General features: G+C 47.4%; 6 protein-coding genes across 6 annotated transcripts; 4 read left to right on the forward strand and 2 right to left on the reverse strand.

The window, feature by feature from the left end:
* Positions 1-1,869: 1,869 nt before the first annotated feature.
* Positions 1,870-5,999, forward strand: I302_106849 (uncharacterized protein; the record flags this gene model as incomplete). Its single annotated transcript, XM_065870344.1, has 6 exons — positions 1,870-3,293; positions 3,380-3,517; positions 3,580-3,719; positions 3,782-5,491; positions 5,574-5,660; positions 5,749-5,999. 6 exons carry the CDS (start codon positions 1,870-1,872, stop codon positions 5,997-5,999), a joined length of 3,750 nt encoding a protein of 1,249 aa, XP_065726416.1.
* Positions 6,000-6,266: 267 nt separating this feature from the next.
* Positions 6,267-9,509, reverse strand: I302_106850 (uncharacterized protein; the record flags this gene model as incomplete). The annotated part of the gene is made up of 5 exons (XM_019192498.1): positions 6,267-6,398; positions 6,509-6,931; positions 7,057-8,216; positions 8,290-8,475; positions 8,540-9,509. The coding sequence occupies 5 exons, from the start codon at positions 9,507-9,509 to the stop codon at positions 6,267-6,269; spliced, it is 2,871 nt and encodes a 956-aa protein (XP_019045495.1).
* A 296-nt stretch (positions 9,510-9,805) lies between these two features.
* Positions 9,806-10,861, forward strand: I302_106851 (uncharacterized protein; the record flags this gene model as incomplete). The annotated part of the gene is made up of 8 exons (XM_019192497.1): positions 9,806-9,891; positions 9,944-9,986; positions 10,038-10,100; positions 10,150-10,239; positions 10,303-10,455; positions 10,516-10,605; positions 10,673-10,763; positions 10,815-10,861. The coding sequence occupies 8 exons, from the start codon at positions 9,806-9,808 to the stop codon at positions 10,859-10,861; spliced, it is 663 nt and encodes a 220-aa protein (XP_019045494.1).
* Positions 10,862-11,165: 304 nt separating this feature from the next.
* On the reverse strand, positions 11,166-11,939 carry I302_106852 (mitochondrial import inner membrane translocase subunit TIM10; the record flags this gene model as incomplete). The annotated part of the gene is made up of 5 exons (XM_065870345.1): positions 11,166-11,240; positions 11,457-11,586; positions 11,694-11,712; positions 11,776-11,835; positions 11,915-11,939. 5 exons carry the CDS (start codon positions 11,937-11,939, stop codon positions 11,166-11,168), a joined length of 309 nt encoding a protein of 102 aa, XP_065726417.1.
* Positions 11,940-12,336: 397 nt separating this feature from the next.
* On the forward strand, positions 12,337-13,390 carry I302_106853 (uncharacterized protein; the record flags this gene model as incomplete). The annotated part of the gene is made up of 3 exons (XM_019192495.1): positions 12,337-12,365; positions 12,432-12,547; positions 12,621-13,390. The coding sequence occupies 3 exons, from the start codon at positions 12,337-12,339 to the stop codon at positions 13,388-13,390; spliced, it is 915 nt and encodes a 304-aa protein (XP_019045492.1).
* Positions 13,391-14,807: 1,417 nt separating this feature from the next.
* On the forward strand, positions 14,808-15,480 carry I302_106854 (uncharacterized protein; the record flags this gene model as incomplete). The annotated part of the gene is made up of 2 exons (XM_019192494.1): positions 14,808-14,811; positions 14,891-15,480. The coding sequence occupies 2 exons, from the start codon at positions 14,808-14,810 to the stop codon at positions 15,478-15,480; spliced, it is 594 nt and encodes a 197-aa protein (XP_019045491.1).
* Positions 15,481-15,506: the final 26 nt, after the last annotated feature.

The following is a 15,506-nucleotide window of genomic DNA, read 5'->3' on the forward strand; positions in this document are numbered from 1 at the left end:
TTCTTTTGGGCGAGTTGATGGACGAGTTGATTGAAGGGATCGGCGAAACCTGTCAACCGTGCGTTATACTTGATATGTCGAGTGTGTGTTGTATTAACCTATAACAAGAGAAGAGAAGGGGGAATGATGAGGAAAAAGGAAGAGAGAAAGAAGAAGGAATGAGATTCAGATCTATATGAATGTCCGTCTTTGATCTTGATCCCAATCGTCATGAATGTCTATTGAAGGACAACACCACGTCTAATGCTAAGGAACCTCACCTCGTACGAAGATCTTTTGCACCCAGTGTGCAGCATCTTTTGAAATTCACAAAGCCACGAGAACAACCACCATAATCATCACAACCGATGGACATGTTTCGTATCTATTTACCCTTAAACCCTGGGATTCCGACATATCACTTGGCACATATCAGGAAATAGACCTTGAATTAGCGCGTTTTACAAAAGGTATCATGGCCCTTCTCTTCTACGTGACTGTCTTTGGGTGTCTTGTTCCGTGACGATGCATGTTTTACTATGCTGTACGACTACAACCGTCAAGTTGTGTTTGGTACGCTTTGGCACTAAATTAGAGGAAGGGTCGAGTGAATACCCCTGTTGGGCTAGTGACGTCCCGTGCAAAGCCTCCTCTTTTGCAAGAGACGCGACTGAATCCAGCTAGATGGGGCGAGGTACAGTAAGATCATCCACGTCCCATCAAGGCCATATAGTAGTATAGGTGTGCATAGGGCGCAAACTTCATGCTAGTGGAGAAGAGATGAAAGAGGCTCCGTATAGCGTACGCCTCAAAAAGCATAATCAAAGATCATCGTGTGCAGCACATGATCGTCCGATGGGGTTTGGGAAAACGTAATCTGAGATGATTCCCATAAATTGGGTACGACCTCTTGCTGAAACGGTAGAGATATGGGAAATGGCTGTTCATCATTAATCTCTCTCTCGCATGGATTTTGCTGGCATTGCAGACCAGCTACTATATTCGTACTTCATGTCTTTGCGACGCTGTAAAAATTGCTGTGGAAAACAAGTCGCGTTAACGAGAAGTGATCTGCATGAAACACTTTCACTTCCCTGAGTGGAAGCGGCGAGGGCCGAATAGCAAGTGAAAGGAGGTGAGGTGGAGGTGGAGGTGGAGGTGGGCCGCGAAAACAGCTCATGGAGGAGTTTGCTTACGAGGCGAGAGAAGGGTGTTCTCGCGAGGCGGATAGGAGGGAGAGGGGGACGAAGAAGAGGAGATAGAGGGGGAAGCGAGAAGGAGAAGGGGAGCAGGAGAACAGGGAGTGGGGGGTGGGGAGGCGTGATAAGGAGAAGGCTTGGGGAACAAGGAAGGGATGTTGAAAGACGAAAGGAGGTCATTCGAGCACTCATACTGTACATTACAGTGTGGATGAACCAAGGTTAAAGCTACAGAGTATACTGTACATCACTTCAGGAAACATTTCGTATCGGTATAACGGACAACTCCCACTTTATCAGACACTGGTTGCATCTGGCTCAATTACGTAAATGTCGGGATTTCTCCGCTAAATTCGCTCTGTGGACCATTCCTCTGAGGATGAGCGACATTTGCGGATCTCGAATTCGAACATTACTTACTGGAGATTACTCATCGACTGTGAATTTCAACTCGAACAGGACATGGTCAGAGGCATAAATGTTTGAAGAATATGACTAGTGAGCACAATCAGCATGTACAGTATATCATTCGCAAATCTCACGCATATCATCTCTCAGATACATATATAACCCAAGCTTGTAAATTTACTCGTACCAGGCATTTTTGAGATATCCAATTAACATATCATATTCGCCACCATATCTTTTATCATACTAAACCATCACTCCTTCCATCATATAGCCAGGCATCATGTCATCCACTCTTACGCCGACCCTCCCAACCTCCTTACCCACTATCACCCTCCTAATCTCCAACATGCACTGTACCTCATGCTGCGAGACGATTCACACCTTACTATCCACCATCCAATCTATCAAATCCATATCCACCTCACTCTTACTCCACAGCGTAACCTTTTCCATCGACTTGGACAACTCCGCTTCCTCCTCCAATGGGAAACCCAAGACTATCGGAAAGGTCGTGGAAGAAGCGTTAAAGGTTTTAAGGGGAGAAGGGGGGTTCAGCGTAATTGCCGAATCGTCCGATGGGTTATCGAGATCAAGATCTGCTAATAGTTTCGAGAATGAGGAGATAGGATGGATAGGGAGATTGTTGTTCCAGACGAAGAGGGGGAGAGAAAGGAAAAGGTTGGAAGAGAGGAGGAAGAAACATTTGGAACATTGTAGGATCTGTCAAGATGAATTGGCAGGACGGGATATAAGTCTAGGTGAAGTGCAGGAGATTCAACCTAGTCAAGGCGTAGATCTGCCCTTGGAGAATGGACAATCATCTTCAAGGAAGAAGATTGAAGGAGAAGAAGGTATCGTCAAGACTACACTATCTATTGAGGGAATGACTTGCGCATCATGTGTCAATTCCATTACTTCATCTCTTCAGTCGACTCCCGGTGTTCTATCCGCAAATATCAACTTACTTGGTTCGTCTGGAATCATCAGACATAGCGCTTCGTTTACTCCAGAGGACGTAGCAAATTCAATCGAAGATATAGGATTTGACGCTCATGTGATCAAGTCTGAACCTGAAGGAAAGCCGGCAGAAGTGGAAGAACAAAAGTCACAATCGTTCAAATCCGTCTTCTCGATCGAGGGGATGACCTGCGCGTCATGTACGGGAGCTATCACCCGAGCACTACAAGATCACGCAGGAGTGGAATCAGTCAATATCGACTTGCTCAATAATGCAGGAACTATCATCCATTTGTCTGGAATCACCACGGATCAAATCAGAGATATTATAGAAGAAGTAGGATACGGCGCCGAGTTGTCCTCTTCCACACCCCTCTCACAGACGAAGGGAAAAGAAAAGCAAGAGGGCCCAAAAATGAGGACAGTCCAACTAAAGATTGAAGGGATGTTCTGCCACGATTGCGTTAGGAAAGTCAATTCGTACCTCGATTCAATGGGTGGTATCGAAACCTACACGCCGATCACTCTTCAATCCCCTATAACCACCATCTCATATTTCCCATACCAGCCTCTGACGATTAGAGATCTGATAGAGGGAATATCGAATGTTGCTCCAGAGTTCGAAGTGGAGATTCTCAAAACTCAAAGTCTGAGTGAAAGGAGCAAGAAGATCCAGAAGAAGGAGGTTAAATTGCTTGCGAGTCACTGTGCGGTGGCGGTTGTTTTTGCCATACCCACTTTTATCATGTGAGTCTATCGTGCCTTCCATGTGACAAACATTGATAGATCAGCAAGTTGATGAGATAATACTGACTGTCATACAACGCTTGCAGTGCTATCGTCTCGATGCTCCTGCTTTCCGACCACAGCTCTTTCAAGATGAAAATGATGGAACCGGTCTGGGGAGGGGCAAATCTGGGAACGGTGATTCTGTGGCCGCTGGCTTCGATAGTCCAATTTGGTGTAGGAAGGTGAGTGTTGACCGCAGATGTCTCGATAGTACTGACATGACTGATGATCATGCGTTGATTAGGATATTTTACAAACGGACTTTCGCATCTTTGTGGCCACACTTACGTCGACTTGTACCTTCTGCATTGAGGACGGAAAGTATGCGTAGATTACCGCCTAGACGACTGGGTTGGAAGACCCTGATTACTTTTGGTAGTATGGGTCAGTCGAGCTCGCCAGATTACGAGGTTGTGTAATGAGCTGATTTAATCAACCCTTTTCAGACTTACTCGTCGTCCTGTCAACTACTGTATCGTACTTCGCTTCACTCGCTATGCTCATCCTCGATGTCCGCGCCTCACCTGGCACCGAAAGTGTGGGCACGTATTTTGACAGCTGCGTGTTCTTGATCATGTTTATCCTTCTCGGTCGAACATTAGAAGCATATGCGAAGAGTCGAACGACCGATGCTGTTAGCTTATTGGGCAAGATGCGCCCAGATGAAGCTCTCCTGGTTGAGAACACCTCGTCAAATGACATGCAAAGGAACAATGACATTGAGAGAAAGAATAGTCAAGATACCATGTCTACCTCTACTACTTCAAGTCCCGAGGTCCTATCTCATTCCGAACCCTCTCAAAATTCGACGCGGAAGATCCCAGTCGATCACCTAGAGATAGGAGATATCATACTTCTTCCACCTGGCTCATTACCCCCTACGGACGGGATCATTGTCTCCGGCCAGACCACATTCGACGAATCTTCCCTTACCGGTGAATCACGTCCGATCAAGAAAACAATCGATGATCAAGTATTCACCGGTACCGTCAATCTATCTTCAGCAATAACCATGAGAGTCACCGATCTAGCCGAGAATACAATGTTGGAAAAGATCATCAGGGCAGTATCTGACGCTTCAGCTCGTAAAGCTCCTCTGGAACTTATGGCAGAGAAGCTCACGGGATACTTCGTGCCCATCATTGTGTATTTCTCTTTGTTGGTATTGGGAATATGGTTGATCCTCGCTCTGACTCATACGGTGGATAACGAGGACGAAGGCAAGGCAGGAGGGAGGGTATTTTTCGCATTGGAATTTGCCATCGCCACTTTGGTAGTAGCTTGCCCATGTGGTATTGGGTTGGCTGTCCCTTGCGCCAACGCCGTGGGCAATGGGATAGCAGCGAAGAGTGGGATTCTGGCCTTGGGGGGCGGAGAGGCTTTCTTAGCTGCTACGAAGATCAGGAAGATCGCATTTGATAAGACTGGAACGTTGACTATTGGGAAGAGTGTGGTGACGGATGAAGAATGGATCATTCGGGACGAACGAGAACGGGAGGTGATAAGGAGAGCTGCGGAAGAGGTCGAAAGGGGTAGTACGCATCCTCTGGCCGTAGGGTTGGTGGAGCATCTGGAGAAGGAGTCTTTGAGTGCTTCCAGTTCTACATCGAGTTCTGCAAGTGAAGAGAAGAAGGGTAAACAAAATGGCGCGGAAGTTATCGAAACCAAGGAAATCCCCGGAAGAGGTCTGAAAGCCTCAGTCAAGATCGATAATCAAACTATCAACCTACTCATCGGCAACGTCGCTCATCTAGAAGATCACGATGTCATTCTAGATACAGAGCATCACGAGATAGTCAACAGATGGTCGAGCGAAGCTAAATCTGTGATTCTTATCGCCGCTTCCTCACCCAACTCAATCCAAGAGGGAAAGTACAAATTGTCAGCAATCTTCTCATTATCCGACCCTCCTCGTGAGACTTCTGCAAGCTTGATCTCATCGCTCAAAGAACGGGGAATAGAGGTATCGATGTTGAGTGGGGATAATCAGTCGACCGCTATGGCTGTTGGGACGATGCTTGGGCTGGATGAGAACGAGGTCAAAGGTGGGGTCGGTCCTGAGGGGAAGGCGGAGGTCATCAGGGGTATGCAGAAGGAGCTCAAAGAACGGGGCGACAAGGGGAAGAAGGAGAATGGGTTGGTGATGTTTGTAGGCGGTAAGTTCAACTACATTCCCTTCTCATGCAATGTCTTTCATCATAATGCATCGGGTAGCTGATTGGTTTGGTGTCAACACAGACGGGCTCAATGACTCGGTAGCGCTCGCTGCGGCTGATGTAAGTTGCGCGATGGGCCATGGATCGCAAGCCACCCTAGCTAGTGCAGGTAAGTCCTCTTTCTTCGTACACCCTGCCCGTTTCCACCACCGACATATCATCCTTGACTGACACAATGAAACATTGAATCATCGCAGACTTCGTCCTCCTCTCATCGTCCCTCCCGTCCATCCTAACCCTCATCCAAATATCCAAAAAGATCGTTTTACGTCAGAAGCTCAATCTCCTCTGGGCCCTATTGTTCAACGTCGTTTGTCTACCGTTCGCCGCGGGGGTATTCTACGGTATTAATGGTATCAGATTGACACCCGTGTGGAGTGCCGTCTTGATGGCGTTGAGTAGCGTTAGTGTCGTGACGAGTAGTTTGGCTATGCGGTGGGGATTGTGATTGTAGATATTTGTCGATATACGAGGCAGTAGGTATATTGATTGTGACCTGCTCAAATGCAAGAACCTGATATATATTGGCACAGCGAGGAAGGGTCACCCCCACTCAAGTGATGTTGATATCATTGCGGATGCGTCAAGATGAACTGCATATTATACATACTGTATATCACATGACTATTCCCTCCTACTTATTCCATCCAAGATCGGCGATCTCGAGATCCTCTAAATACAACATTGCTCTCTATGCTCCCGCCTAAGCTTAAGCCTAACTCTGCAATTTCGCATTCAACCTCCTCAATTCCTGCGGGGTAAACCGCAGTATCACAGACATCACTCTAATCAGATTGGGTCTCATCTCTTTATGTTCTAAGAATTGGAGAATTACATTTCGGAGGTACTGTCGAATCCCATCCCAATCCGATCCAAAATCAGCCTGATCTCATCCACTTGTCACGACAAGGGCGAGATGACCTCGTATGTCTTGTTAAAGGGGCAAGAACAACTCACCTCAAGATTTACCTCCTCCTCATCCTGCTTCTTAACCTCCCCAGCAGGGGAGCCCGAAGATATCGTCGGTGTACCTCCAACAGAAGGTGTACCCGGTCCACCCCCAGTCCTCGTACTAACACTCTCCAGGCTCACCCTCCTCTCGCTCTGAGCTGGACTATCAACAGATACAGGCGCAGGAGCGGGCGACGGGACCCCCGATCTGCTATTGACGGTATTCTGAGCTGTACCCGACCAATAGCCCACACCTGGATTACGTTGTCTCTCCATCAATTGCACGGAGGACTGTAGCTTCCTCATTTCCTCTCGGAGGGTCTTGTTGGTTCCTTTCACTTGGGTTATATGATTCTTGGATTCTTCCAATTGGGTTTGGAGGGCGTGAAGTTGGGTTTGGAGTGAGGAGATTTCGTCTTTTGCTGAGCGCTGTGACATACCAAGAAAACATTAGCTCTCTACTTCTACTTTGCAGTAAGCAGTGACTCAAAGGAAGGACAACCATGCCCGGACTAGAGATCACTGATTACACTGGAGAACAACAAATCACCCACCTCAGCCTCAACAGCAATCTGTATATCCCCTTTACCCTGCTCCAACCTCCCCCTAAGCTTCACCAACTCCTTCTCCAAACTTCTAACTCGCTCCTCACCATCCTGAATCCTACTTTCTCTTTCCTGCAATCCTCTCATCGTATCGTTGACTTCCATATCCTTTTCTTGTATTTGCCTTCTGAGCTTCTCCAACTCCCTTACTCTCTCCTGCAACTTCACTGACCATTCCTCTTCGATATCGTTCCGTTCAATCTCCAAAGACTTGATCTTGAATCGCAGATCCGATAATTTCGATTCAGATTTCGCTTCAGCTTCAGATAACAATTTCTGTATATCTACTCCTCCCGATCCGTTCTTGTTCGACATCGACGTGGAATTACGTCTGCTACCCATGGGTGATCCCGCTGGACTGCCCCCAAAACCATTAGGTAATCCCAACATACTTCGATTGTTCGACGCATCCTCCAATAATGCCACCCTCTCATTCGCTTCTCTAAGTTGGAATTCCAATTCCTTCGTCCTAGTTGACATCAACTCCATCTCGCTCTTGGCTGATTCCGCTTCAGCCTGCTTAGCCTGGAGATCTTCAAACGTCCTCTGTTTATTCAGATTCAACTCTTTCACTATCGCCTCTAACCCATTCACTTTCGTCGTCTTGGCGGATAACTCCTTAGCATGCGATGCTTTGGTAGTTATCATCTCCAACTCCCAATTTGCCTTCTTGGTGCTCATGTCCTTCTCGTATCTCTCCTTCTGAGAGGCAAGTTCTCTTTCGAACCCTTTTCTCAACGTTGTGACTTCTCGTTCCTTTTCTCCTTTTATTCGTTCCACTTCCTCAGACGCCCTTGCTCGCTCTGCTCGTTCTTCCGCTCGGTCCTTTTCGATCTCCTCCTTCTCCTTCTCGACTTTGACCAACTTCAGACGGACCGTCTTGAGAAGGGAGATGGCCTTGGTACGTTTCTCTTCCTCTTCTTTAGCTTGTGTCTGTGCTTTGGAAAGATCTGCCTTGAGCTGGTTGAGTGTAGTATTGTCCGTTGAAGATGTTTTCAACTGCTCTTGAGCTTCTGATAATTCCCCTCGAAGCTTGGTTATGAGATCAGCCTGAGATGACCCTTCTAATCGATGGGTGTCGCGTAGTTCTTCCATCCGAGAATCTTGTACTGTGATGAAACATCAGTTTGACCCGTATCGGAAGGGGAAGGATATATCATATACAAAGAAGGTATAACTCACAAGTCAACTTATCCTGCAGCCTCTTCATCTCCGCCGTAATCATATCGACCTTTCCATTTACCATTCTCACCCAACCCTCTAAAGCTTCGTGGTCTGCTATGCCTCCTTCCAAAGGTGTCAGATCCTTCAGCACTTGATTGGCCTTGTGCGTCTGTGTGAGCAAGGTAGTAAAGCGTTGAGAGAGATCTACATTTCATATCGACTCCATCAGTCATATGCTGCGGAAAGAAAACTGGAAGCCACAACTCACCTTCATACCGTCGTTCCGAATCTGCCAACTTCTTGATCTCCTCCCCGGACAGCTCAATCACAGGCTTCTCGACATCTCCATCCTGTCCCTCGACGATTGGTGTGATTTGCACTTCCACCGTCTCCGTATCTACGCCATCGACACCCAACCCGACGACTCCTTCTTTCCGTTCCGTATCAGGTGTAGCTTCGTGCAATCCCAATTTTGGGACCTCCTGATCTGCACAGGCATCGATGATGGGAGATGCTCCCAGGGGATCTGCGAAACCTGTAGAAGGTGTGGTGAGATTATTGGAAGCTGAAAGTGTAGGTGAGGGGGGAAGGGGATATGTAGCTGGATCAGAAGGATCGGGAGGAGGTAGAGGTGTGACGGGTTCTAAAGCCAATTTCGAGCCTCGTCGACCTGCCGGAGTGGGAGTGATGGCGCGTGATGGTGGGTCGGAACCGAGGGTGAAAGTGGAAGTAGGAAGTAGACGAGGGTTGGGTGAAGATGGTCTGGACGATGCGGGTCCAGCCAGTGAAGGAGAAGCGCTAGGCGACGCAATGTCTTTTAATTCTTGTTGAGCAGTGATTGCTGTAGGGATGGTGGGGGACTTGTTGCTGAGATCCTGTGAGCTCCTATTCCCAAAATGAAAGCTCTTCCTCAATCCTGATAAAGCGTTCTCAGCCAAATGCGCAGTAGACCCCACATAACTTCCAGCAGCTATTGATCCGCCTGTAGTCTTCGTTGGTGACACATTGTCGGTCTTCTTCTCTGTACTTGTACTTGCTAATGGAGATGTAGAGGGTACAGGTGATTTAGCTATGGAAGGAGATGCTGATCTACTGGGACTTTCTTTGGGTGATGATACATTATTGGTAGAATTATTGTTCGCATTAACGCTTAGTGCTCGGGCTTGTAGTTGTGAGCCGGTCGTTTCGAGTGACTTCACCGCTGCGTTCAGCCTGTCTTGGAGGGAGGTAGCGAACATCTCGCGGGGACCATGAGACTGAGCAGTGAGCTGTGGTAATGGCTGTGGATGATTGATTGAGGTGTATGAAGGAGATTAGTTGATGAACGCGATGAATAGGTGTGTAGGTGTAAGTGATGGTCACACTCAACGTAAGCTTGGCGGTTATTACCGAGAACATCCTCACAACACTCAACTGGCTAATATCCATATGGGTGTCTGCCTCTACCTTAATTGCTACTCTTATGCATACGCTCATCAATCCATATCAACCTATACATCCTTATAGTTGAGAGAGGACATAGCATCACAGCACCATGGGATACTTTCAGACAGCTTTAGTAAAGATGGGTATGGCTCAACCAGGACCCAAGATAACAGCTCAAGATCGGGCAATTCTCGAGTGAGTGAGAGCTTGTTTATAGATTCGGTCTAAGCTGATGACGGGCGAGCAGTCTCAAGCTGCAGAGAGATAAGATGAAGCAGTATCAGAAGAGGGTAAGCTGTCATTTCGACCATACTTTTGAGTGCAGCTGACCGAGAATACAGCTTCAAGTGGTGTTGAACAGGGAGCAGGAAATAGCTAGAGAAGCGTTGAAGGCGGGTAACAAAGTATGTCATCTGTGCTCGATAATGGTATGAGAGCTGACCATGGGCATAGACACGAGCGTTGACTGCTCTTCGACAACGGAAATATCAGGAGCAATTGCTGGCTAAGACGGATGCTCAATTGATGACCTTACAAGAACTCGTAGGTGATGATCTGCATATTTCAAGGAGGAGTCCAGCTAATCTGAATGATTCCGCTCAATAGGTCAGTACGATCGAGTTCACCCAAATCCAGAATACAGTGATGCATGGACTCGAGATGGGTGCGGATGTGTTGAAGCAGTTACATGCGGAGATGTCTTTGGAGAAAGTGGAGAAGTTGATGGATCAGACTAGAGAAGGTGTGGAATATCAACGGGTAAGTCACTCCCTGCCGTAGAAGGAGTATTCAGGAGCTTATCCGGTCGAACGAGTATAGGAGATCGACGAAGCTCTCATGTCTCGTATGTCCCCTGAAGAAGAGGAAGCTGTACAAGAGGAGCTGGAACAATTGCAAAGAGAAGCTTTGGTGAGCGCTTCTCATCCCACCTTTTGCCCGATCAACGCTGATAGACCCGTCGTACTTCTCACTACAGCCTGCTATACCGTCCGTACCGGATCAACAGCCAGTCTCTTTGCCAGATGTTCCGGTGGAAGAGCCTACTACAGCTCAGCCAGCTGCCGAAGGTACGTGGTCTTATCCGTTACAGAGTGTACGCTGATGAACGTTTCTGGCAGCACGACAAGCAGAGCGAAAAGAAGAAAGAGTTGCAATGGCTGCTTGATACGAAGACGCTGTGTCTCAGTGTCGCTCCAGAATGCCGGACAGCATTGAAAGATGAGACTGCGTTGGGTGGTACAATTCATCCGATCACGGCTCTGTGACCGAAGTGACCTTTCCTTCCCTGCTATACCATCTTTACCCTCTCGCCTATACCTCTCGATCTGCTTTCAGACTCTGTCTTTCGAGATGTCTCGTCGTTTCGAATTGTTGTATTGGTATGATTGTGCGTGAGAAGTTGTATATCCTGCATATAATACATTATATATAAATATGATAATTGATGCTGTTTTGAGGTATTATGAGATCTATCGACCGAAAGAACCGGTAGCTTGAGCTGCACTGCCCATCGCTGACATCCTCTCTCCTACTTTCTTGTTCACCTGCGAGATGACAATGTTCGGTCAGTATCCTTCACACGAAACACTCCAATGGATACGCCTGTTACACCCTGATCCGATGCCCACTTCCCGTCTCTCCTTGACCGAAGATCGCCCAAATTCCATATTCCTCATGCCCTCGCTCGATCGATTCCTCTCTTCTGTCCCATAGTCCCAGTCATTCCTCGGCGAAAAAGGGGATCTTCCAGTAAAACTCACCTCAAAGAACTTAGCGGTACACCTATCGATACACACACTCTCCCCCTTCAACAGATCTCCTTCCACGTATCGATGGTTACTTGGGTTCTGGGAGATACATTTGGCGTGACATGAGTTGACGAGTCGGTTGCTATAATCCCATTCAGCCGTCAGCAGCTTTGTCTCAGCTATAATTTCCATCATTCGCCGACGGTATAACTCCATTTTCCAGGTGTAGACGGATTAGGATGTACATACAAAACATCGGTAATCATATCTACGATATATGAGAGTCAGCCTACACCGCCTCTATGCCTATGTATTGAATATTTGGTCTCACCTAGCTCAGCAACGGCCATCTCTATCTTAGCAGGATCTACGGACCCTTCGACCGATCGGTCTGTTCGAGTACACAAAAAACCCAGATCAGTCAAGCAGATCGAGGACAGGATAAAATTCCACGGGGAGACAGAGCTTACTTCCACCACCAAAGAGAAACGACATTTTTCTAGATTAGATTTGAGGAGATAGTAAGTTGATTCAAGCGTATGTATAGATATTTCTCAAGGAAAGCGAGTTACAAAGTCCTACATGGACGAGAATGATGGACTTTTTATGGATCATGAATTACGCAGCGGAAGCAAAATCCAACGGTGGAACGGTGGAGGTATGAGTGGCACTTTTCCACAGTCATTGAGAGTGGCAAAACATAGAAGGTAAAAGGCTGTGAGGGTAGAAAGGTGTTCCGATGCAGTTATACAAGACAAGGTAGAAAGGAGATACTAGATGTACCTCCCTGTTCCCAAGATGACTTAGTTCATATCGTAATCTCCTCAACAATCTGCATACCCAATATCCAGGGCGTTATCGTTGGCTTTATTGTCAACGTTAGCTCGCCATCATGTCCACCCGTACGCCATTTAAGCCTCGGTAAGGTATGGACGACTTGACTGCCCGGAGGAGAAGTATCAATCTTCATGCACCACTCCCACCCAGCGATGGGAGCTCAGGGTATGAAGCAGCTCTGGATCGTTCTCAGCACAGATATAATCAGGTATATGCGCTAGAGGCAGAAGACTTTTATAACAGATATTCTGCCAGAAGACAGAGCGGTAGGTGTGGTCCACGTGTTGATGAGGAGTGTCATTGTGCTTGGGATACTAATTACAGTACCATACTCTGTAGCTATTTCTCAAAGCATTTTGAATGAAGAAGAGAGAGATTTCCTCTCCGACTATTGTGAACGATCAAGGGATCAAACTCATTTCGGTGATGGTACTTTCATCTACTCCAGCGGTAAAGCCGAAAGAAAGGCCAATCTGAATTCCCTCCTACAGTACAGGAGTGACAGATACAGGAGAGGAAGTGTCCTTAGTAATCGGTTCACTGTGCCAGGCAAGAACAGAAATATCGTTACCACTCCCACGACATACACGGATGCGCAAGGTCATATAAAAGAAGATGTGCATAAGGTATTCAGAGTGCAATGGGGTACAGGATCCATCCCAGGGTACTTCAGATCATATCGCGGGTCGACCGGTGGAGTATTCGAGAGTCGAAATCTCATGGGATCAGCTAATATCCAAGTGGAATCACACGATCTCACCCATGTGAAACCTTTCGATCTCTCCCTTGCGGATCCTTTCGATCCGAAAGACGGTACCTTGGCACTTACCCTCATTAGTCTTCATGACTATCTGCGAGATCTCAGAGATGGAGAAGAAGCTGGGTGGGTTGAGACCGCGTTAAAAGATGCTTGTGAATATAGTTGTTACCAGTCGAAGAGCGGGGTATTATCGATTTATCCGAGTTCAAGAGTTCCGCCAGTGATTATCGACATGATACCTGCTGCTCTGACCCGGGAAGATCGGACCACCATTGCACGACGACGATTAGACACCTGTGCGAGACTCACTATCCATCCGTTAGAGCTTCACGATGGACCAAAGTCTTGACTGAATAGGACAAATGGAGACAATGCTCGGTTCTTCAATCTATGCATCCACAGCTCTGCGAGATGCCCAAGCGGTATGCGACCTTAAAGCCACTGACTCATTTGTGTCGAAGAGAAAGCTACCCCGCAGGTCCTAAGCAGACACTCTCGTAAAATGTAAACAATCGGAATTGTCATAGATGACATTCTCGCACTAGTATATAAGCAGATTCAATCCGGATCCAGCGGATTTAATATTGTACCCTTTTGGTCAGTGCGTTTACACAGCTGCTTATGTGCATCCGTTACAGGAACCCAAATGCAAAGGAAATACCCGGTTGACATCCTTCTCTCATAAGTGGATTTTTGAGTCCATGCACGAGTGACTTCATGACCAGGTGCATGTCCATACTGTCAGGCAATGTCACAGATTGGCATTGGCCGGACTCAGTGGGAGGTACAGGATAAAGGCTCGCTTCCATGAGAAAAAGCTGAGGAGATCTGGGTTGCCTCTGCCAGATCCGCGTGAAGGTATGATAGGAGCCTTGCTCGATGCTCCTACGTATGAGAACCTCACAAAGAGACAAGGTTTTCAGATCTTCCCTTTTTGTCATCTCCTAGCGCCCGGCGGATCACGCAGAAGACCAAAGAGAAGCATGAGAGGATAAAGAGCTATGACGCTGGATGTGGTGTGTTTAGCAAGAAAGGATGGACTGTGTGAAGCTCCCTTCTTAACCCGTATCAAGACTCAGTGAGACAGATAGTCGGGGGAATCTGTAATCAAGCCTCGCCCTCGCAAATGCATAGAACAGGTGAGGAAGCACTCTTTCTGACGATTACCATGTTGCCAAGTTGACTCGGCTCATTTCCACTTCAACAGTCTGACACAGTAGCATCCTTGGGCGCATCTCTCCTGTCGATCTTTCCACAAGAAGTCTAGGCTCTTACAGTACAATTCGAGTTAAACAAATCGCTCGATATCTAGACAAAAAGGCTCTCCCCTCCTTTCTGACCGTACGGCTGTTTCTAGACCAGTCTTGAGAATGCGTTTATCAGGCGACGCAAGCGTAAGATGCCCGAAGAGGAGAATTGGCTCTCTGAAACACCCCTTGTGATGAAAAGAGCTCCCAAGGCTAGATCCTCTTGGCAATGCATATGAAGTTGGCGCATTTCCCAATGCAAGAGCTCAACTTTCTTCTGATCTCCATTTTGGCACATCCACCGCACGGTCAGACCATATCCCTTGTAGTTACTAAACTCGCTCCTTTTTCTTGCAAGAAGCCTTTGCGAGTAGGGACTTTGAGCGAAGGACGTGACTTCCCTGTCATCTCATGCATATATATCCTCGAAGAGATCAATCCTTCCGACAGGTGTGTTATTGCAAGAGTCTTTTTGCCACTCATCAAAGTCATTTCCGAAGAATATTTTCGTTTGTTATCATGAGTGAGTAGCAACTGTTCCTCTTGAACGGAGATTCAACCGGGGCTCGCTTGCCCAACGCTAACATTTGCTTGCAAAACAGGACGACATCAATTTCACTCAAGCGCCGGATCCGGGTGGAAATTGAGCTTCTCAAAAGAAAGCCTAAATTTGAGGCAATATCTGGAAAAGATAGGTAAAACTTCCAGATTGACTGACACCAACAACCCATCAACTATACCCACTGTATTTGGGGGAACGATCAGAGAAAGTGAAGGGGGAGGGGGGATATCCTTCGTCAGTACGTCGGATATTGGTCCCGTCAAAGGTTCGCTGGCGCCCGTCGGCGGTGGTCCAGCTCCGACTTATAATGTCTCTTTGACGATGGAGATGGTGGCGACTACCACAGACGATTTGTCCAAATACAAGATCCCCTCGGGAACCAAAGCTACCTTGTCCGTCAACAAGCTGAATGAGGATGCTACAACCAAAGCGGTCCTTGATGAGGTCCCTGAGTACGTGCTCCCCACCGCTGGGATTACCAGTGGCTCGGAAGTGTACAGCCACAAAGCTGAACAGGGCTATATCAACTTTGGAACGCAAATTGGCACTCTCTCCTGGAACGGCCAGTCTCAGGAGGGCATCCCATTTTCCTTAGGCTTCCGTCCAAAGGTCACAGGCCGGGACGATTGATTTGGCAAGGTTTGGGCGATAAGGAC

This window comes from Kwoniella bestiolae, chromosome 5 (genome assembly GCF_000512585.2).
Source record: "Kwoniella bestiolae CBS 10118 chromosome 5, complete sequence".
Classification (NCBI taxonomy): domain Eukaryota; kingdom Fungi; phylum Basidiomycota; class Tremellomycetes; order Tremellales; family Cryptococcaceae; genus Kwoniella; species Kwoniella bestiolae.